Source organism: Corvus kubaryi, unplaced genomic scaffold, assembly GCF_017639235.1.
Source record: "Corvus kubaryi isolate FWS band 111438036 unplaced genomic scaffold, C.kubaryi_AGA036_p1.0 split3-37304, whole genome shotgun sequence".
Taxonomy (NCBI): Eukaryota; Metazoa; Chordata; class Aves; order Passeriformes; family Corvidae; genus Corvus; species Corvus kubaryi.
In genome coordinates this window covers 296,606-317,532 of record NW_024582087.1, presented here as the reverse complement: position 1 = coordinate 317,532, position 20,927 = coordinate 296,606, and the positions used below count along the sequence as shown (strand labels likewise).

The following is a 20,927-nucleotide window of genomic DNA, read 5'->3' as shown; positions in this document are numbered from 1 at the left end:
AAAGAGCCAGACTCATTTTCCCTTCTCCCAGCAGGATCTGCTGCCTGAACTGGGAGCCAGGAAAGCTGTGCTTGCTGCCTGCAGATGCAGCCACTGATTTTCTGTTCCATGTGATATCCAGAGGCTGGAGCTGGGGGGATGAGGGGGAAGTACATCAGCCTTAAAATCAGGTTGTGTCCGAGGCCGGGGGATTTCATGGTGCAGCCATTTTATGGAAAACCACCTGGATCCTGCTGCTCAGCCCCTCCAGGCAAGCAGCCTCAGCTCCTGCGGGACGGCAGGCGGCTCCGAGGGCTTTATCCCACACACATCTGTCGCTGGAAGGTGAGGTGAGGATGCCGAAGCCCCCGGGACCACAGGGGTCCCTCCCCGCCTCCCAAGCCTGGCAGGATTTTCCTGCCAGCCCGGGAGCTGCAGGGAATCTGGCGTGGGATGTGTGGGGGCTGAGCCGCGCGGTTCAGGTCATGGAATGTGGGGATTGTGGGGAAACAGCCGGTCCGGGTGTGCCCGGATAGCCCCGCTCGGATGCCCGGGATGCTCCCAGCTCCCTGCCCAGGGCGTGAGGCTGCTGTGCGAGCCCTGCTCCCCTCGTTTTCCTCTCCAAGCTCTCAGCGTGGCCAGCCCAGCGCCGGGAGCCAGGAATGCTGCAGTGGAATGTCAGGATCCATCCCAGCTGCCACATGGCCTGAACTCTCATCCCGCAGTGACCCCCGCTGCTTCCCCCCCACCCCCGTCCTCGCCTGGGGTGGCCGAGTGTGACCGACCCCCCCGGGCACCACCGTGGGGAGCAGGGCTGGGGGTCCCCGACCTCCCTCGCCACGGGGAGCCGGGAATGTCAGCGCCGTGGAGCCGCCTTTGAAGTGCGGTCACTTCGCTGCAGCTGGACGGAGGGGAGGGGTCCCAGGGGTCACCCCCGTTGGGGGTGCATCAAAGGGCTCCCCCAGCAGCAATATCCCGTTGCACTGGGGCACACTGGGAGCTTTGGAGGCTGCCGGGGGCTGCGGTGCCTCCCAGGCTGTGGATCCCTCCTCTCCCTCACGCCGTTGTTTCCCAGGCAGGGGAGGGGAAGGGGGTGTAAGGCCCAGCACTGACCTCCCAGCCAGGCCTTGCGTGTCATTCCCAGCCTGAGCCACAGCTGGAAACGCCTCGAGGTCCCTGCTCTGGTGTGGGGATTTGAAATAAAGAATTAAAAGTGCAGACAAAGGGTCCCCCAGGCCCCGGGAGTTGGAGTCTGCCACCATGAGAGATGGGGTCCATCCCTGTGGGAGCTGGGGTCTGTCCCTGGGGGATCTGGCACCGTTCCTGTCTGTCCAGGGAGCGCTCGAGTGTCACATCAAAGGCTCTGGGAGGGCAGAGGGCACGGGGAGCTGAGATCCCAGGAGAGGAATGGGGCCAGGTGGCCACAAGGCTTTGGGGGGACATGTAGCAGTGTAAAAGCTGGGGTGCTGTGGTGCAAGGGCTTCCCCACTGCCCCCAAATCCACTGGTGGGGCTCTGCCTGTGCTCCAGCTCGTGCTCCTGCCTCAGTTTTCCTCCAGGAGAACCAGACTTGCCTGCACCTCCTGAGGAACGAGTCCTGGAGGGGGCAGAGGGCTGGGAGCAGGCCGGGACTCGCTCCTCGCCAGCGCTGGCTCGGGGCTGCCCACGCGGCACCGAAATGAGCCAGAACCCGCTCTGTGCCTGGCTGCAAGGAAAACCATCCCCGAGGGCTGGCCCGGCACCTGGCTCAGGTGTGCTGGTGGCCAGGGTGTTCCTGGGTGCCACCCGCTGTCACTGGGTCGCTGCAGCCTCCGTCCCCACCACCCGAGGCGCCGGCTGTGGCTGAGACCCGGCAAACTCGCTGCACCTCTGGGTCACCAAGGATGGGGTGGGACAGTGCAGGATTGTGTCCCACTTCTCCCCGCTTCCTTCTCTGTCCCATAAATGTTCCTCACTCTGGATGTTGCAGGAACAAAGGGTGCAGGATGCCCAGAAAAGGCTTGGTGCTCACCCGGGGTGACCCAGGGCTGAGCCCCCAGCCCACGAGAAGCCCTGTGGGGACACAACTGTCCTCACATCATTGTTACCCTGCAGAGACCTGGCTGCATTCCCAGGACACCCATTGCGGGCTCCCATTCCCTTGGGACCCCCCACTGGAGCTGAGCAGCGAGCGCCCTGCAAGGGGAGGAAGAGGAGGGTGGCCCACAGACACATGAAGCCACTGCTGAAGTCTCATTTCCTGAGAAACCAGGCTAAAAATAATCCCCTTTTCTTGCGGTCCTGTGCTCGGTAAGTGCTGCCATCTCGCATTAAAGCTGGGGGGAGCCTGACCCCCACCCCCAGCCAGCTGCTCTCCCTCTGGCATCGAGGGAAACTGAGGCACAGGTCCCGCTGTGCCAGAGAGAGGTGCTCTTGCCCAGGGTTTATCCCTGCCTGGCACTGCTGGCCCACTCCTGCGTGGGGCTGAGCACCCAGGATGGTCCTGGGGGGTCAGGACTCCCGGCCATTCAGAGCCGGATGGGATTGTCCCCAGCAGGATGGGGGTTGTGGGGCTGGACATATCCATGGGATAGGGAATCTGGGGCTGGGGGGAGCCATGGGGTGAGGAGGGGGCTGGGGGCATCCCGTGGGAAAGGAGCTGTGGGCTGGGAATGCATTATGGGATGGGGGCCATGGAGCCGAGGACACCCTGGGGATGGGGGTCCTGCAAAGCCCCAGGGAGCTGATGCTGCTCCACACTGGGCTTTTGGGGTGGGGGCTTCAGGGTGCTGCAGGGGGGCAGAGGCACTGCTCCCCCCATGCCCAGCACACACCAGTCCCCCCAGTTCCCCCAGTGCAGCCCAGGCGCTCTCCCAGGAACCCCAGAACCACATCCTGCCCCCAGCCCCCCCGTGTGACACCAGGGTGGGACATCTCCCACCCATCCCCTTTCCCACGCCCTTGGCTTCCAGTCTCCACCACGCTTGGGGTCCCCCTGTCCCGGGGCGCATCCCCGCTGCGCCACCCCTTCCCAGGCGCCTGACGCCTCCCAGTTCAGCCCAGTTCAGCCCAGTTCAGCCCAGTTCAGTCCCGTCCGGCGGGTGCTGCTGGCTCCAGTCCCTGCTTTCGTGCCGCCGGGCGCGGAGGCGCTCACAGGGCTGCGGTTGAGTCACCCCGGGCACAGCACCGAGCCAGGGGTGGGGAGCGGGGGCACCGCGCACCCTCGAGGGTCCCGTGGGGTGCTGGAGGGCGACGAGCCACCGAGACCCCTCACCTGGACAGGTAAGGGGGGGCGTGGGGCTGAGCCCACTGCGGGGGGGCTGCACCGGCACCGCGGGGGGGGTGTGGTCCGGCTCCTCTCGCCCCACTTGGGGGGCTGCACACCCGCCCCGCTGTGCTGCCCGGTGAGAAGGGGCGAGCTGGGGGCCCCGGGTCACGCGTTTGAGGGGTGATTTTTCTTGTCCCCACGCTGTGACAGAGACCTGGGGCTGGCGGGGGTCTGAGGCCCCCGCGAATGGGGTCCCTGGTGCTAGGAGGAGGCGAGGGCGTCCCGGGTGTCCGGCAAGCCTGGGCTGTGCTGGAGGCCACTGGGATCTGCCGGTCCTGGGGGGCTGTGGGGGTCACCCGGGAGGGGCTGGGCGTGGGTGCATTTTAGGGAGGGGTGTGGGGGGTGCTTCACGCCGTCCGGACCCCCCGTGTCTTGTCGGGCTGCCTGCAATGAAAAAAGGGGGACGTGCACCCCCCAGCTGTGGCTTGCTGGGGAGGTTTAACTGGTTTGACTGGTCCCCCGTGCAGGGTGGGGGGCCGGGTGCCCAGCACCCCATTGCGCACTGGCGGGGCTGTGGTGCTTCTTCACGGTTCGGTTTTGGGGTCCCCACGGGGAACTGGGCACCACAGCAGCGCCTGGCTCAGGCCTAGGTGACATTTTTAGGTGGTGGCTCTGTTCCGGGGTGGGGGGACCCCCCCGTGTGCCGGCAGTAAACAGGATACGAGCGGCTGCGGCGGGGAGACAGCGGCAGCATCACCCCAGCCCCGGTGAGAGCCGGTTCGTGTCCCCCGAGACCCCCCCAGCCCCGGGGAGAGCCCGTTCGTGTCCCCCGAGACACCCCCTCCCCCCCAGACCGATGTCGGGGGCAGGGGGCCGGTGGGTGTCACAGGTTCGCCCGAGGGGGCCAGGCAGTGTTGGGGTTCCTCTGTGTGCGATGGGGGGGTTCCCTGGGGCTGGTTTGGGGCGGGCTGTGCTGGGGGTGGCAGCAGAAGGTGCCCTTCTCGTGCTCAGGTCCTGGGCTGGGGTCCCCAACCCTGGGGGGTGTCTGACACCCCCCGGCGCTGGGGCAGGGGCACCTGTGGGGCAGGGATGGGACCCTCCGAGGGGCTGGGGACAGGCTGGGACAGGGCCACCCATGGGGCGGGGTCAGAGTCACCTTTGGGGCTGGGGACAGGGCCACTGGTGGAGGTGGGACCCCCCAGCCGTGCCAGGACGTGGCTCTGTGGGTGCTCAGGAGCCTGGGGGTGCCCGGGAGCTGCCCGGGGGGGTCCAGGCTGATCCTGCCCCGCGGCTGCTGCAATTTCCTGCCCTCGGTGACAGCAGGCAGCGCTTTCCCAACAGCGGGGACAGGAAGGGCCGTGGTGAGGCAACGCCGGGCATGGGGCAAAACCCCCCCGGGAGATGTGATGATCTGAGAACGGCCTCAGCCCGGTTCGGTCTCAGCCCATCCTGGGGGCAGCCAAGCCCCCTTCTGCCATCTGTCCCTGTGCGCTGGCACCCGGTGAATCCCTGGGAAAGCGGGCAGGGGCAGGGCCAGTCCTGAGCAAACACGCTGGGCAAACACGGGCCGCGGGCAGGGCTGGCCTGGCACGGAGCCGGCAGCCGGAGGAGCGCCGCAGTGCCCCGAGCCCGCCCTCGGGCTGCCTGTGCCCTTCTCTGGGCACCCTCGGCATCGCCCCGCTCCTCGCTTGTCGCCGGTGGGGGTGGCAGGGGTGTTTAGGGTGTTTAGAGTGGGGGTGTGGGCTGAGCTCCTCCCCCTTGTCCTTTCAGCAGGATGAGCGGGGGGGGTCCTCCACAGCGGCCCCGAGGTGCCTCTCCAGATGTTGGCATCGCTGGTGCACGCCCGGCACGCTGAGCACTCCGTGTCCCTGCCCCCGCCCGGGCCAGCCCCTCGCCGTGTCCCCGCGCTGTCCCCGCACCCCGCCATGGCGCTGGAGCCCGAGGCGCTGCTGGACCTGAGCTTCCTGACGGAGGAGGAGCGGAGCTGCATCGCCGAGGTGCTGCGCCGGGACTGGCAGCTCCGCCGGCGGGAGGAGGGACGCATCAGGTGGGCTGGGGGTCCCTGCTCGGCGCCACCGTTAGGGACAGCGTGGACCCTCCAGGAGCAGCCAGCTGGGGGTCCATCACCCCTTGGGGACAGAGCAGCCCGGCTGAGGGTCCCCTTTTCACCTGCGATGGGGTCACCCACTGAGCTCAGCCAGGGTGAAGCCCCTGGTTTGTCACACCAGCACCGAGGGTCCCAAACCCCCTGGGAGGGGGTGGCTGGTGTCCCCCAGACCCTGTCGGGGCGGCTCCATGGACTGGGAAGGCTCTGGGGCAGTGGCACAGGGGTCCCAATGTCACCCTCCTGCCCCCAGCAAACTCCGCAAGTCGGTGTCGGACCCGGCGCGGCTGCGGAGCCTCACCGGGGACTGGTTCTGCGACGCCCGGGCCCAGCGCCACCGGCACCCGCTGGGCTCCGACCTCGTCCGAGCCTCCATCCGCCGCAGGAGGCGGCCCCGGGGTAGGCGAGGGATGGGGTGTGGAGGGGACAGGGAAATGGGGGCCAGGGCTTGGCCCGCTGAGCTCCCCGATGTCCCCAGGAACGGGGGACCTGGAACGTGGCCCCAGCCTGGGCGAGCTGGAGGCCATTGACGAGCCGCTGGCAGAGGAGAAGGAGGATGAGGATGGTGCACAGGACACGGAGGAGAGGTGAGGGAGGAGAGGGTGGCATCCCACGGGTGCCCCGGGGCTGGTGGCATCTCACTGGTACCCGCTGGGGTGGCACAAGGGGGCTGGAGGGGAGCAGCACCCGTGGCGAGGGGGATGGTGCAGCCAGGGCCGGTGCCTGCCCATCATTCCAGGGTCTGGTTTTGCACCATCTCCCACCATCCCAATGTCCATCTGTCCATTATCCCAGTGTCTCCCACCATCCCAGTGTCTCCCACTGTCCCGGTGTTTGGCTGTCCACCATCCAGACCAAACTAACGGTGATCTCTTCCCACAGCTCCCTCACAGAGATGCAGGAGGCCCCTGAGCTCCAGGTGGGTCCCTGGTGTGGGGTTGAGCAGTGTCTGACACCCTGGTGATGGGTGGGGATCACCCTGCAGCACCCCCAGTGCCATCCCAAGGTTGTGCTGCACTTGGAGTGATCCTGAACCCTGCAGAGTGATGGGAAATGTCCTACAAAAGGTCCCACGGGGTGTCCCATGGGTCATCCCTCACCCTGTCCCCAGGAGCAGAGGGGAACGGGGGCTGGGGGTAGCAGGTGGGGGAGGAGGGGGTGCCCGGGGTCCCTGTTCTCACCCTGTCCCTCACAGCCCAGCCCCCCCGCGCCGGCTGTGGAGGAGACCCCGATGTCACAGCCCCTGCTGCAGGGTGACATCCCGGTGAGGGAGCAGGACAGCCCGGCGCAGCCAGGTAACGGGGATGGGGGGCCCGTGCTGTGGGGATTTGGGGGGCTGGAGCCCCCCAGCTCTGATCACCAGCCTCCTCCTGGCCCCCCATTGTGGCCATTCCGCTGCTCTGGCCAAAAGAGGGATCCCCCCTTCCTACCCACCCCTGCTGGGCCGGGACCCCCACCCGCCCCTGGTCCTTGCAGGTGACACGGGAGGTGGGAACTCCTTCAGCTCATCCAGCACAGAGGAGGATGAGGAGGAGCCGGGCTCCGCACACAGCAGCCACGATGCTGGGCAGGTGGGAGGGAGGCTGGGGGGCTGTAGGGGTTGGGGGGGCTGTAAGGGGTGTTGGAGGGGGGGTGCATGGGGCTTTATAGGGCTGTAGGGTCTTGAGGGGACTCCACGGGGTTGAGGGGCTCTCTAGGATTGGGTAGGTTGGAGAAGCTGTATGAGTTTGGGGGGCTGGAGGGGGTCTGTACAAGGTTGGAGGGGGGGGGCTGTATGGGGTTTTTGGGGGCTGGGGAGACTGAGCAAAGCCAGCACAGCATGGCCTGTACCCCAAGCACCAGACACTGCTGGGAGCTGGGTGCCCTCAGTGGGGCTGGGGGCCCGAGGAGGGGTGCTGACCCCTCTTTGCATTTCCAGAGGCCAGAGACCCCCCCGAGAGACCAGGCCCCCCCAGCCCCGGTGTCCCCACAGAACGGCCACACCCTCCCGAGCCTGCTGAGCGCCAGCTCCTCCGTGTCCAGCCTCAGCTCCTCCACGGTGCGTGACTGGGCCGGGGTGGGGTGGGTGGGGGGCACCTCCCCAGCCCCCCTGGTGTCACCTCCCCACCCCACCCTGACCGTGTCACCCCCTGCAGCTGAGCGGGAGCCTGATGAGCCTGTACAGCGAGGGGGAGCTGGGCAGGGTGGCCGTGCGGGGCTGTGTCCAGTTCTCCCTGCGCTACGACCCGGCCAAGAAGGAGCTGCAGGTGCACGTCCTGCGCTGCCGGGAGCTGGCTGAAGCCAAGAAGCAGCGCTCGGACCCGTGAGTGCCCCAGCCCCCGGTGGCACTGCCCAGGGGATGCCCACCCTGCCCCCACTGCAGCCACCTCGTTCTTTGGCCCCAGGTACATCAAGACCTACCTGCTGCCGGACAAGTCCAACCGCAGCAAGCGCAAGACCGCGGTGAGGAAGAGGAGCTTGGATCCCGTCTTCAACGAGACCCTCAAGGTCTCTAGCCATGCTTAGGGGTGGATTTGGAGGGTCCCCGTGGTTCAGATCGGGTGGCTGGGGGTGGATAATCTCAGCCTGTGTCCCCTCCCCACCAGTACAAGCTGGAGAAGAGGGACCTGCAGAGCCGGACCCTGAACCTCTCGGTGTGGCACCATGACAGCCTGGGCAGGAACCTGTTCCTGGGGGAGGTGGAGGTCGCGCTGGGCACCTGGGACTGGGCCAACACCCGCCCCGAGTGGTTCAGTCTCCAGCCACGGGTGAGCTCCCTGCCTCCCCAGCCCCCTGTTCATGCACTGCCCCCCGTAACGTCCCCATGCCCCACAGATGCCCATCCCCTCAGATGGCCTTGCCAGCCGGGGCAACCTCAACCTGGCGCTGAAGTTCATCCCTGCCGGCTCGGAAGGTGAGAGGGGCCTGTGGGCAGCTGGGGGAGTCTGGCATGCAGGGCGGCCCTGACCCCTCTGGCCCGCAGGAGCGGGGATGCCACCCACGGGCGAGCTGCACATCTGGGTGAAGGATGCTCAGAGCCTCATCCCACTGCAGAGCGGCACTGTGGATGCCTTCGTGCAGTGGTAAGGGGGGGTGACACCCCGGGGCCACCCAGAGGGGCTGCTGGGGGGCCCCCCCTCACCGCGGTGTCACCCCAGCTACGTGCTGCCGGATGACAGCAAGGCGAGCCGGCAGAAGACACGGGTGGTGAAGCGGAGCCTGAACCCCCTCTTCAACCACACCATGGTGTACGACGGCTTCCAGGCCAAGGACTTGGCCGAGGCGTGTGCCGAGTTCACCCTCTGGCACCACGAAGCCTTCTCCAAGCGCCAGCTGGGCGGCATCCGGCTCAGCCTGGGCACCGGTGAGGAGGAGGGACCCCCAGCTGCTCGGGGTGTGCCCTGGGTGTCACCGGTGTCACAGCTCGGGGGTGACGGGGTGCTCTCTCTGCAGGGAGCAGCTACGGGCTGCCCGTGGGCTGGATGGACTCGACGGCGGAGGAGCAGGGGGTGTGGAAGCGGCTGCTGCAGCAGCCCGGGCACTGGGTGGAAGCGCTGCTGCCCCTGCGGACCAACCTGGTCCCCCGGGCGTAGCCCCAGCCCCCCAAGGACCGGCTGGTGCCAGCGGGACTGTGGGACCTGAGGGACGGAGACATCACTGTGCGGGCTGGGGTCTGTGCCCTCCCCTTCCAGCAGCAATGAAGTGGCACCAGAGGGCACATCTGGCAGCTTTTTATTGCTGAGGGCACATCTGGTGGCTGTTTGTTGCCCTGGCCACCACACCCTGACTTCTCCCTCCACTGCGGGGCTGGAGCTGCTGCATCCCACTGCTTCCAGTGTGGGGCTGTGCCCTCCATCACTGTCCTCCCAGCCCCTGGGGTGGCAACCACGGGGCTCCAGTGGCCCTGTCACAGCCCTGGGTGGGGTGGGGGGGTCATTCCTCTACGAGGATGCCCCTTTTCTTACTGGGATACCCCACACTGGGCTGCCCTGTCACACTGGGAGACCCACACTGGTTCCCCTTCCCTGGTCACTGGGAGGACTGGAGTCACTGGGGCCACCCAGCAGTATCACCCTGTGGGCAGGAACAGCCAAATCCCCGAAGGTTTTTTTGCAACCGAAATCTCCCAGGACAGCACCCACTGCTGGGGCTCCGGAGTGACAGGAGATGGGTGACAATGACACGGACACCAGGAATTACAGGAAAATCCTTTATTGGTTTCTGTCCCCCCCGTTCCAGCTCGGGCTCTGCCCGGTGTGGGGCTGAGGCCAGCAAAGGGCCCCCCCACTGCCACCCATGGCCACAGGTCCCCATGGCATCTGGCAAGCACAGGGTGGGGGGCCCAAGGTGGAATTCGGGGCTGGATGGGCCCCCCCTGCATCCCCTGGGAGCAACCGGAGGTGCAAACCCCGGAGCATCCCCAGCCCCGCGCTGGGGACAGGGACGGGGTCGGGCCTGGGGGCCGTGTCCCAGCTTTGCATAGTCGGGTGTGGGGGGCCTGCGCGGGGGGACAGTCCGGCCGCGGGCAGGGGGACACCAGCAGTGGCCTCTTCACCTGGGGAGGGCGGGGACAGCGTCCCCCCCCAGCCTGGAGGCGCGGAGCCCTCAGATCCTGGGGCATGGGACAGAAAGGAGATGTGGCAGGAAAGGTCCTGGGGGCTTCACCCTGTGGGTCCCAGCCCCTCGCAGCCCCCAGGGAGGGGGGTGCAGGTGGTGTCCCAGTGCCCACCCACACCATGGGGAGGGGTTGGACTGCACTGGACTCCCCCTGCAGCAGGGGGGGATCCCATACACCTCCCCAGCCACAGGAACCCCCCGGACACAACACAGACACCACCACCAGAGTTTAATGGGGGCAGCCCGAGCTACAAGCGTCACCCCACAGCACACGACACGCAGCCCCCTCCCCAAAACAGCACACAGAAAGAGGGTGGGGGAGAGGGAAGCCCCCAGGCCCCCCCCCCAGAGCACACAGAGGCACAGCAAAAGCACACAGCAGGGCCCTGGCTCCGCTCCTCGGCGGGCACGGGGGACTGGGGGGGTGTCAGGGCAGGGCTGGGTGCTCTGGCCAAAATGCTGGAGGGAAAAGCACCCAAGAATCCACGAGGGGAGGAGGGCACCCCCCAGCCCCACGAGCCTCAAGGCTGTGGGGAGGCGATGGGGCAGGGGGTGCCGAGAGTGGGAAGGGGGCTGCTGGGTGCGAGCTGGGGTCAAACTGTGGCCGGGCTGGGAGCCCCGCAGTTCCCGTGCTGTTGAGGATGCTCAGGGTGAGGGGGCTGCACCCCGCTGTGGTGAGGCTGGGGGCACTGGGGACCCCTCGCCCAGGTGGCAGAAGGGGCTGTGTGGGGCTGCAGCCCTGAGGGGCTCCGTGCCGGAAAGGGGGCGGGGGGGACCCCTTCCCTTCCATCCCTAACAGGAAACCCACACGAAACGGCAAAACCAGCTGGGAAACACCCGTCATGCAAACCAGGAGGGAGGGTCCTCCTCCCCTCTGCCCGGGGGGGTGCGAAGGAAGGGTGAAGCTCTGGGGCTGCGGGTGGACACCCCCTCCCCCTGCCGCCGGCACCCAGAACCTACTGGTTGTCCTCTCTGGCAGCGTGGAAGGAAAGAGAGATGGGGCACGGCCCCCCACGTTAGACACAGCTAGCCCAGGGACACGGGGACAGCATGGAGCACCCTTGGCTCAGCTCTGAGGGACAGATTTGGGGCCCTCCCGCTCCCCACGGGCTCAGAGCCAGGACCCAGCCAGACACTGACAGACAGGGGAGGTGGCAGGACAGCCAGGCACCGGTGAGGGGACAGGGAGGAGGACGTGGACCCCTCCACCTCCCAAATCGTCCCCTGCAGGGTGAGGGCGGACCGGCACAAAGAGCCACGGGACACAACACAGCGGAGACAGGACACACCCCAGGGTGACCCCAGTCTTGACTTTAGGGTGGGCTTGGCCCGGGTCCCCCCCTCCATCCCGGTTCCGGTGGGAGCATGGGGCCCTTACAGCGTTTGGTAGGCGCTGTCCTTCGACTTGATGAACTTGATGACGAAGAAGGCGACGGCCTGGACGCACAGCACCAGCACGATGCCCCCAATGAAACTCGCCGTGTCGAAGCCGGGCGGGTGGAAGTCGGGGCTGCCTGTCAGCGGGGCACTGGTGGTGGTGGTCCCTGGTGGCCAGGGAAACAGGAGGTTTGGGGAGTTATGGGTGTGTTGGCATCCCTGGGTACAGATGCGTCCACCAATAAGGGGGGATTTGGGGTCCGTGCGGATCCCAGTGGCTGCACAGGGAGGACTGGTAGCTCCCAGCTTGGGCTGGGATGTTCCCACAAATATGTGGATGCTGGGATGGGCTCAGCCCCTTCCCATGCCAGAGCAGCTGGAGCTGCAGGAAAGGAGCCAGTGGCAAACAGATCCCAGTGGGATCAATAATTCAGCAGGCTCCAGGCTCTGGTTACCCGCTGTAATGAGCCCAGCGCTCTCCAGTTCCCGCTCCTGGAAGAGGCTCCTTCTCCACTCCCAGCCAGGCTGGAGGTGGCAATTCCCAGCAACGATGGAATCAGGGCTTGTTCCTGGAGGGCTGCTGAGTGTTGTGAGTCCCCTAGCCCTACCTGGGCATTGCCCAGGCCAGAGAGAGGTGACAGGGACAGAGAGCTGTGACCCAGGGCAGGGGGCACATCCATTGATCCAGCCCTGAGGGCAGCTCTGCTCATCCCTCCCAAAGGGATGTGAAATATGGAGGGAAGTGCCTTGTTGGGACATGTCCCCGATCCCGGGGGCATCCAGGACCCCCATCCCACCGCCTCCCACCCCTCCCCAGACCCACTCACTTGTGGAGTGTGTCACTGGCTCCTTGCTGTGGGACCGTGGAGGCTCTTCCGTGTGGGACTTCAGTGCTGGAGAAGGCAGGGACAGAGGCAAGGGGGTAAAAGGGGCAACAGGGGACATTGCCGCACACCCGTGCACCCCAGGTCCCTGTCCTGGTGGTGGGATTTCATCCCCATGGCCCTGGTACCTGCACCAGCACCTCTGTCCCGAAGGGCAGAGGGTCTGGGGGGGTTTGGGGGTCTGGGGTTACCTCGGCACAGGGCGCTGGTGTTGTAGAGTGCACAGGTCTCCCGCACCGCTGACCCTCTCTGCACGCAGCTCCCTGTTCCTGTGGGAAGAGGGGGCACCGTTTCCCCAAGGATCCCAAACCAGCACAGCCAGTGGTGTTCGGGCCCAGGCATCCCTGGGTACCTGAGGGTTTGGGATGAGGAGGCTTCACTGAGTGGTGGGCATCCACCTGAGGGTCTGTGGGTGGGGGCCCAGGGAGGGGCTTTGTGAACAGCTGAGATGGACCCTGGCCATGAAAGCAGCTGGGACCAGCCATCCAAGGGTGCTGAGTGCCGACACTATCCCAGCATGGCCCGGTCCAGTGACAGGGGCTGGGGAGGGCTGATGGGAGCCCCTCTGTGCTCACCCAGCCGAGCACTCACCTGGCTCCTCGGGGGTCCTGCAGCCCACCCAGATGCAGTCGGTGCCGTTGTGGGGATGGCTGCTGGCTGTACACATCTCGCAGGACCTCAGCTCGCCACACCCTCCTGCCAAGGCCAGGGAAAAGGGGTGAGGGCAGGGCCAGCACCCATCCCTCCGGCAGTGGGGGAGGGCTGGACCCCCAGCTCCACTCTGATAGTGCAGCAGGAGGGATGAAGGCACATCCCATAGCCCCAAACCCCACAGCCCCGTCCCGATATGGGGTTTGTAGCATCGCCAGCCCTCCAGAGATCTTTTGGTGGAGATCTCATTGGAAATGAGATGAGGCGGCAGCACCAGCCTGGTCAGGGTTACCCGAGCAGTGTCGCCCCTCTGCCCCCCGGGCACCCCGCGGGACCCCCGTTGCCGCCGGCCCGGGGAGGCGGTGAGTCACGCGGGTGTTTGCGGAGCTGCTCTTCCCCCACACACGCTCATCATTAATTTACAGCGCTGGCTGTCGGCGAGGGAGGCTGCGACGGGCTGCGGCCGGGCCCTGCCTGCACCTCGCTGCGTCCCACGCCCGCGTTTGCACCGTCCCGGGAAAGAGCCGGGAGCCATTCCCCACCCTGGATGTGTTTCCAGGCTCTCAGGGGCGAACCCTCCCCCCAGGGCTCGCAGGAGGGTGTTGGGCATTTCCCCGGGTTGGCTCCCCAGGGGACGGAACAAGCACAAGGCATCCCTGCCGGCAGCGCTTCCCACCACAGCACCTCCCTTTGGAGCGAGCAGTTGTAGCCCCCCAGCTTTTAGGGTTCCCTAAAAACCGTGCGCGGCTGATAGAACAGCCCCTTTCCTTCTTTCCCAGGAAAAGCCAAGGGGGCAACCGGTGGCGCAAGGCAGGAAGCAGAGATGCTGCGGGCCCATTGCCATGGCTACGGAGGGAGGAGGTGGGCACGCCGCTGGGTCCCCCCTTCCAGCATTTGGAGACCTGCCGGGAGCCAATGGGAAAGTAGGACTTTGTTCGCAAGGGTTTAGGCAGGTTTATAATTTATTTTTATCGTGGCAGGCGCAGGAACAGACGTTTGAGCCCAACGTTGTCAACTCCCGCTCCTGCCGTCAGGTGTGGGGAAGGAGAGGGAATAAAGGGGGGCAGCGGGGCCGGCTGAGGGCAGCCCCATTCCCAGGGGTGCTCTGGGAACACGCGTGGGTCCCGCTGGGATAAGTCAGGGTGGAAATGTCTCCCGGCAGCAGCAGGGGGATGGGAGAGGGGGAGCAGAAGGAAGCCTGGGGTTTGCATAATTAATGCCCGGAGTTGCAGCACCTCAGGAAGGAGGTGACGGCTCCGTTCCCCTCTCCCCACCACGGCCCACGAGACCCCCACACTTTTTGGGGAGGAGCTTGGACCCTACACGCCGCTTATCCCGCTGCAGCCCAGCGCATCCCCCTGGCCCTTGGGGGTCCCAGCCCCACGGAGCACGGCTGGGAGCAGGAGCAGGGGTTCCTCTCCTCCAATCCAAGGCCGGGGGACGGAGTCCCGTGGGGGCGAGGGGAACCCCTGGAAAAAACCAATCCCCCCCGAAAAAAGTTCAGCTGCCCCAAAGCTGCAAAGCCCCGAGTTCCCCCCCGCCCCCCCCGGCCGTACCTGCGCGGGTGGGAGCGGGTCCCTGCGCGCAGAGCAGCGCGCACAGGAGCGCGCAGCGCAGCGCCCTGGGACCCGGCGGGGCCATGGCCCGGCCCGGCTCGGCTCGGCCAGGCTCGGCACGGTCCCAGCGAGAGGTGTGTCCACGGATCTCCCGGGAGAGCGGAGCGGAGCAGATGCGCGCCCGCGGGAGGCGGCCCCGGCGGCGGCGGGGGCGGCCCCGCCTTATCCCGCCCCGCCCGGCCCCGCCCCGGCAGGCCCGGCCCGGGGGTGTGGGGGTCTCTCACGAGGTGCTTCACCCCCATCGCCCCCCATCGCACACACACCCCCCCACCGGCCGTGGGAAACCCGGGGCTGCACGGACTGTGCACACGGTACCCCCTGCGCACACCTGTGTGCCTGCACACACCTGTGCACAGCTGCACACACTTGCACACGCTGTACACACCCCGCACACCTGCGCACCCTGTACACCCTTCACACCCCTTACACACCTGCCCGCACCGTGTGACCGCACCCGCCTGTGCACAGCACACCCCGCGCACCCTTCGAACTCTGCACAGCCCGCACACCCTGCACTGCCCGCTCTCCCCGCCCCAGCCCCGTGCCCGGGACACTTCGACCCCTCCCGGGGCTGCGGCGGGTCCGTTCCCCCGGGGCTGGGGCCAGTCAGGCTGGGCTGAACCGAACCGAACCGAGCCAGGCCGAGGCGCCGGTCCCTGCCCGGGCTCCGAGGGGGCGGCCGCAGCCGTGCCCGGGACCACCGGGGCCTCCCGATTCCCGCGGGGGTCCCGGCAGACCCCCTCTCTCCTCGGCGGGAACAGATCGCCGGGGAAACGCGCTGGGCTTCGAGGAACCGGCGCGGGGAAGAGTCTCGAGGAGCGCAGGCTTCTTCTTCCTCCTCTCCTCCTCCTCTCGGGGGGAGGGCTCCCCGCCAGCCCTTCCCGCAGCTCCCCTGGCCCGGCTTTCCCGCTTCTCCTGGCCATGAATTATTCAGCCCCGCGTGGGAAAGCCGGGCCGCGGGGACCCACCGGGAGAGGGGAGGGGGCTGGGCACCCCGGCTGTGCGGGGCCAGGAGAGAACCCCCTCGACCACCCCACAACCCCCCCCAAACCCCGGGCCGCCCCCTACACAGCGGAGCCCCCAAACCTCCGCATTGCGGGCAGAGGGGGCGAGTCAATACAGGCTTCCCTCCCTTGCAGCACGGCGGTGACCCGGGCTCGTGGGGGGGGTCCCACGGGTGCCGTGGGAGTTTCGGGGGGGGCGTGCAGCGGGCGTGGGCCGGGGCGTGGGGGGGCTGTTTTTTATGAATGAGCTGCGATTACTATGCGGCGCGCGCGCTCCCGCGCTGCCCGCCCGGGCGCTGATTGGCTCCGGCGCGCCATTGACGTCACAGCGGGGCGAGCGGGGCTGGGGGGGCCGTGAGTCACCCCCGAGCCCCCCGGGCCCCCCCGGCCCCGCTCGGTCACTATAACTCGGCGGCGCCCATGGCAGCGGGGCCCCAGCCGGGCAGCCCAGCGCAGCCCGGGCCCAGCATCCCGGCAGGTGAGTGCCCGGCACCGGGGGGGCACCGGCGGAGGGGGTACCCCGCTCCGGCAGAGCGCCGCGCTATGGGGAGGGCGGCGAGGGGCGGCCGTGCCCCCCAAAGCCCGTCCAGGGGCTTTGCTGCCCGCCCGGGGAGGGGTAGACCCCCACGGTAAGAAGGGATGCCATGGTGCGGATGGGAGTGTGTCCGTTCCCGCTGGAGTGCTGATCGGGGGGGGCAGGGTCACCCCCTTTACCTGCTGCCTGGGATCCCCTCAGTTTGGCCCCGAAGTCCTCGCGGGGGAGGGTGTTTTCCCCTGGCAGTCCTGCTCTCCTGGATTTATCCATCAAAATCATGCAGTGCCCAACCCCCAGCAGCTAAGGCAGGCAGGCGCAGGGGTGTTGAGTGTGTGTGTGTTCCCTCCCCTTTATTCACCTATTTGTTTTAAAACTGAACCATTTCATCCAGAAAAATCCCCTTAGAGTAAACAGCGAGCACCCCCTCAATACACACTGCTCTGCCCACCCTCCTGAAGACAACTTTTGGGGGGAGGCAGTGCTGTCCCATCTGGGTGGCACAGGGGCAGCTCGTGGACAGCGGGCACTGAGGGGGCTGCTCTTGCAGGTCATCCTCCGCCATCATGATGGAGAAAGAGCCCCCCAACTCCAGCGAAGGCCAGCAAGGCTGGTTCTCAGCCAGGAATGGCAGTGGCAGCTCCTTGGATCTGGAGTCTGTGGTGCAGCCCCTCGCCTTGAACCCGTGGGACGTTGTCCTCTCCATCTCGGGGACCATCATCTCCTGCGAGAACGCCGTTGTGGTGGTGGTCATCTTCTACACCCCGACTTTCCGTGCCCCAATGTTCCTCCTGATCGGCAGCTTGGCCACAGCCGACCTCCTGGCGGGTCTGGGGTTGATCCTGCACTTTGCCTTTGTGTACTTCATCCCATCAGAAGCGGCCAGCCTGCTCACCGTGGGGCTCCTGGTCACCTCCTTCACGGCCAGCGTCAGCAGCCTGCTTACCATCACCATTGACCGCTACCTGTCCCTCTACAATGCCCTGACCTACTACTCAGAGAGGACGGTCACCAGGACTTACATCATGTTGATCCTCACCTGGGGAGCCTCCATCTGCTACGGGCTGCTGCCCGTCATGGGCTGGAACTGCCTGAAGGAGCCCTCCGCCTGCAGCATCGTCAGACCGCTGACCAAGAACCACCTCGTCATCCTCTCCGTCTCCTTCTTCGCGGTGTTTGCGGTGATGCTCCAGCTGTACGTGCAGATCTGTAGGATCGTGTGCCGGCACGCCCACCAGATCGCCGTCCAGAGGCACCTCCTGGCCAGCGCCCACTACGTCACCACCCGCAAGGGCATCGCCACCCTGGCCGTCATCCTGGGCACCTTCGCATCCTGCTGGCTGCCCTTTGCCATGTACGGGCTGCTGGGGGACTACAGCTACCCGGCCCTCTACACCTACGTCACCCTGCTCCCCGCCACCTACAACTCCATGCTCAACCCCGTCATCTACGCCTTCAGGAACCAGGAGATCCAGAAAGTGCTGTGGGCCGTGTGCTGCGGGTGCTTCTCCTCCACGCTGCCTTTCCGCTCCCGCTCCCCCAGTGACGTCTGATGTGCCCCCCCCCCCCCACCTTTCACTTACCGATTGCAGTCGGGGGATTTGCTTTGATTCCCCCTTCTCATTCCCAGAGGCACATTGCAGGAGCTCTTGGAATCAAGCAGCTCTTCCCAGCCTCATCCTTTTTGGGCACAACCCCTTCTTTTCCTCTATTTTTCCACTTTTTGAATAGAGAGAAAGATGTATTTTTTATCCATAATATAATCTATATTTATGCGTGAGAGAGGGGGGTGATCCTCATATTTTCTTTAAAACTGTTTACGATGCTTTATTTTTTTAAGGGTGGGGCAGCACCAGGAACGTTTGTCCTCCTCTTGCTTTTTTTACAACCTTGTTATTTACCTCAGATAGTCAAAATATATTTTATACATTTGGGGAAGGGGAGGAGAGACTTGTTACCACAGGAGGAGGGACTCACCTCCCCTCCCCCTTCTCCCAGCCGTCCATCCATTTATTTATTTATTGTTTTTAAAATTATTATTTAATTTGATTTCTGTGCCTCCCTCCCACCGCCCAGCACTGGGCCCTGCTGCCCTCTAGTGCTCGCTGCCTTCAGGAGGGAGGGCTGCCGGAGGCTCTGCACCCCCAAACCCACAAGTTTTGGGGTCCTCAGTGTGCTGCCACCTCCCCTCACGGCACCCAGGGCTCCCCCCACCAAAGCCTTTCTTTGCACTGGGATTGGATTTGCATGTTTCTGGGCTGGGGAGATGGATGTGAAAGGCCCCTTGTGAAGGGGACCCCTGGGGATGGGGATCCCCTGGGCTGGGGATCCCTCAGGACAGGGACCCCTCTGGATGGGGACCTCTCGGTGGGTCAGGGTGGGGGGGCTGCTTCTTGTTTACAACTCTGGTAGGGGAATAAATTAATTTGTGGTACGAGGTGCGGCTGTCTGATGCTGGGGAGGGGGTGGGATGTTGTTTCCCGAGGGGGCAGAGAAGGCTGCGGTCCCCGAGTCCCATCAGGGCCGTCCCCCCCCTGCTCCGTTTCCCTGCTCCCGGATAAGAGATGCCGAGTGACAGTGCTTCCCCCACCCATCACATCCTGTTAGCGGGAGCTGGCCCGGGGGGAGCAGCACCGAGGCCCCTGACCATCCTCATCCTCACAGCCCCAGCAGGCACAGGGGCTGCCTCCAGCTCTCCTGGTGACATCTGACACGTTCCCCCACCCAGGGATGGCGAGGACTCATTCCCACGGTGGGCGTCCATCCGAGGGGTTGCGACCTGGGCCCTCCATCCAGCAGGAATGGTATCTCTGCCCCATCTCTGCCCCCAAGCCCCTCTCGTGTCGGAGGGGGCACAGGGGGGCCGTGCCCAGCACCCCCACACTGAGATTCCCGTGCTGCGAAAGTCGCCGCTCACACAAGATCTGGGACACCCATCCCTGCTGCCCCAGCTGCCTGCTGGTCGCACGGAAGGCGGGCTTAATGATGGCAGAGCTAATTAGGGCAGCTCAGACCCTCCGGTAGCAGCCTCTGCGCCCCCAGAGCCCCCCGTGCCCCTGCCCGCCCCGGTCAGGGAGCAGCAGGTTTCTCACAGGCATTTGTGCATCCGCAGACGCGCCGGGATGTGGCAGAGCCCGGGGCTGAGGAGCCGCCGGGGGCCGGCTCGGTGCAGGGGGATGTGCGCGGCCCCCGGGGCTCCGCTTCACCTTGGGCTCGGGGACCTGGTGGCAGCCCCGGGGGCTGGGGCTGTTTATTGCAGAGGAAATGAAGATTTCCCCCGGCTGAGCGCTGGCAAGGGGCTGCGTTAGCAAGTGATGAGGGGAGATGGGGCTGGGGGGGCTGAAGGACCCACAGATTGTCTCCTGCTCTCCCAGGGCTGGGCTCGGCGCCGGGGATGGGGACTTTCGGGCTCCCCTTGTCCCTGCTGAGGTTAAGCCAGAGGTTGGAGGTGTTCATTGCACCCCAGGGCTCAGCTGAGCACCCTCAGCCAGGAGATCATTCCCAAGCCTACATCCCCCAGCAGTGAAAAATCCCGTAATTCCCAGCTCTGCTGTATTCAGGGGCAGTTTTTACCTGGTGATTCTTATGTCAACATCACATGGCAGCTGAAACAGCTTTTCTCTCCCTCGTGCCTCCCCTGCTGATGTCTTCAGAGGGAGCTTCACGGTGTGCAAGCCCCTCCAGTTCCTCCCACTCCCTGGGGTCCCTGTCACTTCCCCTGGGGACAGAGTGACACACCAGGGTGTGCAGGGCACAAAGGCAGCACCGTTCAGGTTTGCTGGAACCCCTCCTCAGGCTCCCACCCACCACGGCCGGCGGTGGGGGTGGGCACAGGGCTGCAGCCCCCCCTTCCCAGCTCCTGGCAGGGCTGTGCCGGAGCTTCCGATTGATCGGGGCATGCAGAGGGCTCAGGAGCTGCGGCGACCCACAGTGACAGCGTGGCATCAAAAGCCATCACAACTCAGGCCAAGGCATTTCCCCAAGACCAGCAACTTGGGAGCTGTGGGAGCTGAGCCCTCACTGAATCCTTGTCCCCACCACCCCAAGAATGTCACCCTCACAACCCCGTCCCCTGCTGCCACCACAGTGGCCGCTGCCCAGCGTGTGGCTGCTCCATGTGCCCCCTTCCCGGGTGGGAAATGCACCCTTTGGCTCCTACCTGTGTCCAGTTCCCTGCTGCCAGGATGGATGAGGGAAGCTTATGGGCTGGAGGAAGCCACGACCCTGATCCTGCCAGGGCTGGTTGCTCTCCCAGCACTCCAGCGAGTCCAGAGACATTCCCGGCTGCTCCAGGCCTTTGGGGGATGATGGAGCAGGAGGCACCAGGCGGGGAGATACAGCAGCCTGCTCCCTTTTTTGGTGGAGAAAGATGCAAAAAGTGAAGCTATAAAAAAGAGTCAAATCCATCCAAGAAGGTGCCAGAGTGCTGAGCAGCCACCCCCACGCCAGGGATGTGCAGGAGAGGCTCACGGGGACCAACAGCCCAACTTTGGGGTTAAAATATGAGCTAAGAGACGTGGGCACGGCCTCACCCCAGCTGTGCTCGCACATCTGGCAGGGCCCGCCCTTCCCAGGCTCTCAGCAGATGCCGCAAGCACAGGCAGCTCTTGCCTCCAAGCCCTGCCCGCGCTCCAGTGCAGGCAGGGGGGGCGGGTTGGGTTTGCTCCCCTTCTCCAGTGTGGGCAGCCCTGGTCCTGCTGGCAGCAGCGGGGCCCAGATATGGCTCCAAGCACTTGCCCTTGGCCACCACGCAGGTGAGAGAGCTGGCAGCACGCACAGCAGAGCCAGGGCTGGTCCCAAACCACCCGCTCTGGAGCCCCTGCTACAGCCCTGGTGCCAAAACCACCAGGGTTTTGCCAGATGGGAGGAGGGAAGGAGGTTGCTTCTACCCAAACCCTCCCCCTGGCACCCTGAAGCCCAAGTGCCCTGCCTGGGGCA

General features: G+C 65.8%; 3 protein-coding genes across 15 annotated transcripts; 2 read left to right on the top strand and 1 right to left on the bottom strand.

The window, feature by feature from the left end:
- Positions 1-6: 6 nt before the first annotated feature.
- Positions 7-9,026, top strand: SYTL1 (synaptotagmin like 1). Of its 10 annotated transcripts, none has more exons than XM_042015371.1 (17): positions 14-329; positions 2,073-2,267; positions 3,889-4,002; positions 5,024-5,272; positions 5,583-5,728; positions 5,808-5,916; positions 6,212-6,248; positions 6,525-6,624; positions 6,806-6,900; positions 7,248-7,367; positions 7,465-7,631; positions 7,714-7,816; positions 7,915-8,076; positions 8,144-8,222; positions 8,292-8,391; positions 8,467-8,672; positions 8,762-9,026. In XM_042015371.1, exons 1-17 carry the CDS (start codon positions 139-141, stop codon positions 8,899-8,901), a joined length of 2,313 nt encoding a protein of 770 aa, XP_041871305.1. In that variant the 5' UTR covers positions 14-138; the 3' UTR covers positions 8,902-9,026. The 10 variants fall into 10 exon arrangements, with proteins under 10 accessions (XP_041871307.1, XP_041871305.1, XP_041871306.1 ...); XM_042015372.1 differs by having other exon boundaries at positions 162-324; XM_042015379.1 differs by lacking the exons at positions 14-329; positions 2,073-2,267 and adding an exon at positions 2,726-3,239 and having other exon boundaries at positions 3,889-3,992.
- Positions 9,027-9,504: 478 nt separating this feature from the next.
- CD164L2 (CD164 molecule like 2) lies at positions 9,505-16,542 on the bottom strand. 4 transcript variants are annotated; one of them, XM_042015384.1, is made up of 6 exons: positions 16,172-16,542; positions 12,778-12,882; positions 12,378-12,455; positions 12,130-12,195; positions 11,304-11,469; positions 9,505-10,897 (listed from the first exon to the last, which is right to left on the bottom strand). In XM_042015384.1, the coding sequence occupies exons 1-6, from the start codon at positions 16,269-16,271 to the stop codon at positions 10,882-10,884; spliced, it is 531 nt and encodes a 176-aa protein (XP_041871318.1). In that variant the 5' UTR covers positions 16,272-16,542; the 3' UTR covers positions 9,505-10,881. The 4 variants fall into 4 exon arrangements, with proteins under 4 accessions (XP_041871318.1, XP_041871319.1, XP_041871320.1 ...); XM_042015385.1 differs by having other exon boundaries at positions 9,505-9,920; XM_042015386.1 differs by lacking the exon at positions 16,172-16,542 and adding an exon at positions 14,394-14,598.
- Positions 16,543-16,555: 13 nt separating this feature from the next.
- Positions 16,556-18,426, top strand: GPR3 (G protein-coupled receptor 3). The gene has a single exon (XM_042015382.1). It carries the CDS (start codon positions 16,556-16,558, stop codon positions 17,540-17,542), a length of 987 nt encoding a protein of 328 aa, XP_041871316.1. The 3' UTR covers positions 17,543-18,426.
- The last annotated feature ends 2,501 nt before the right edge of the window (positions 18,427-20,927 follow it).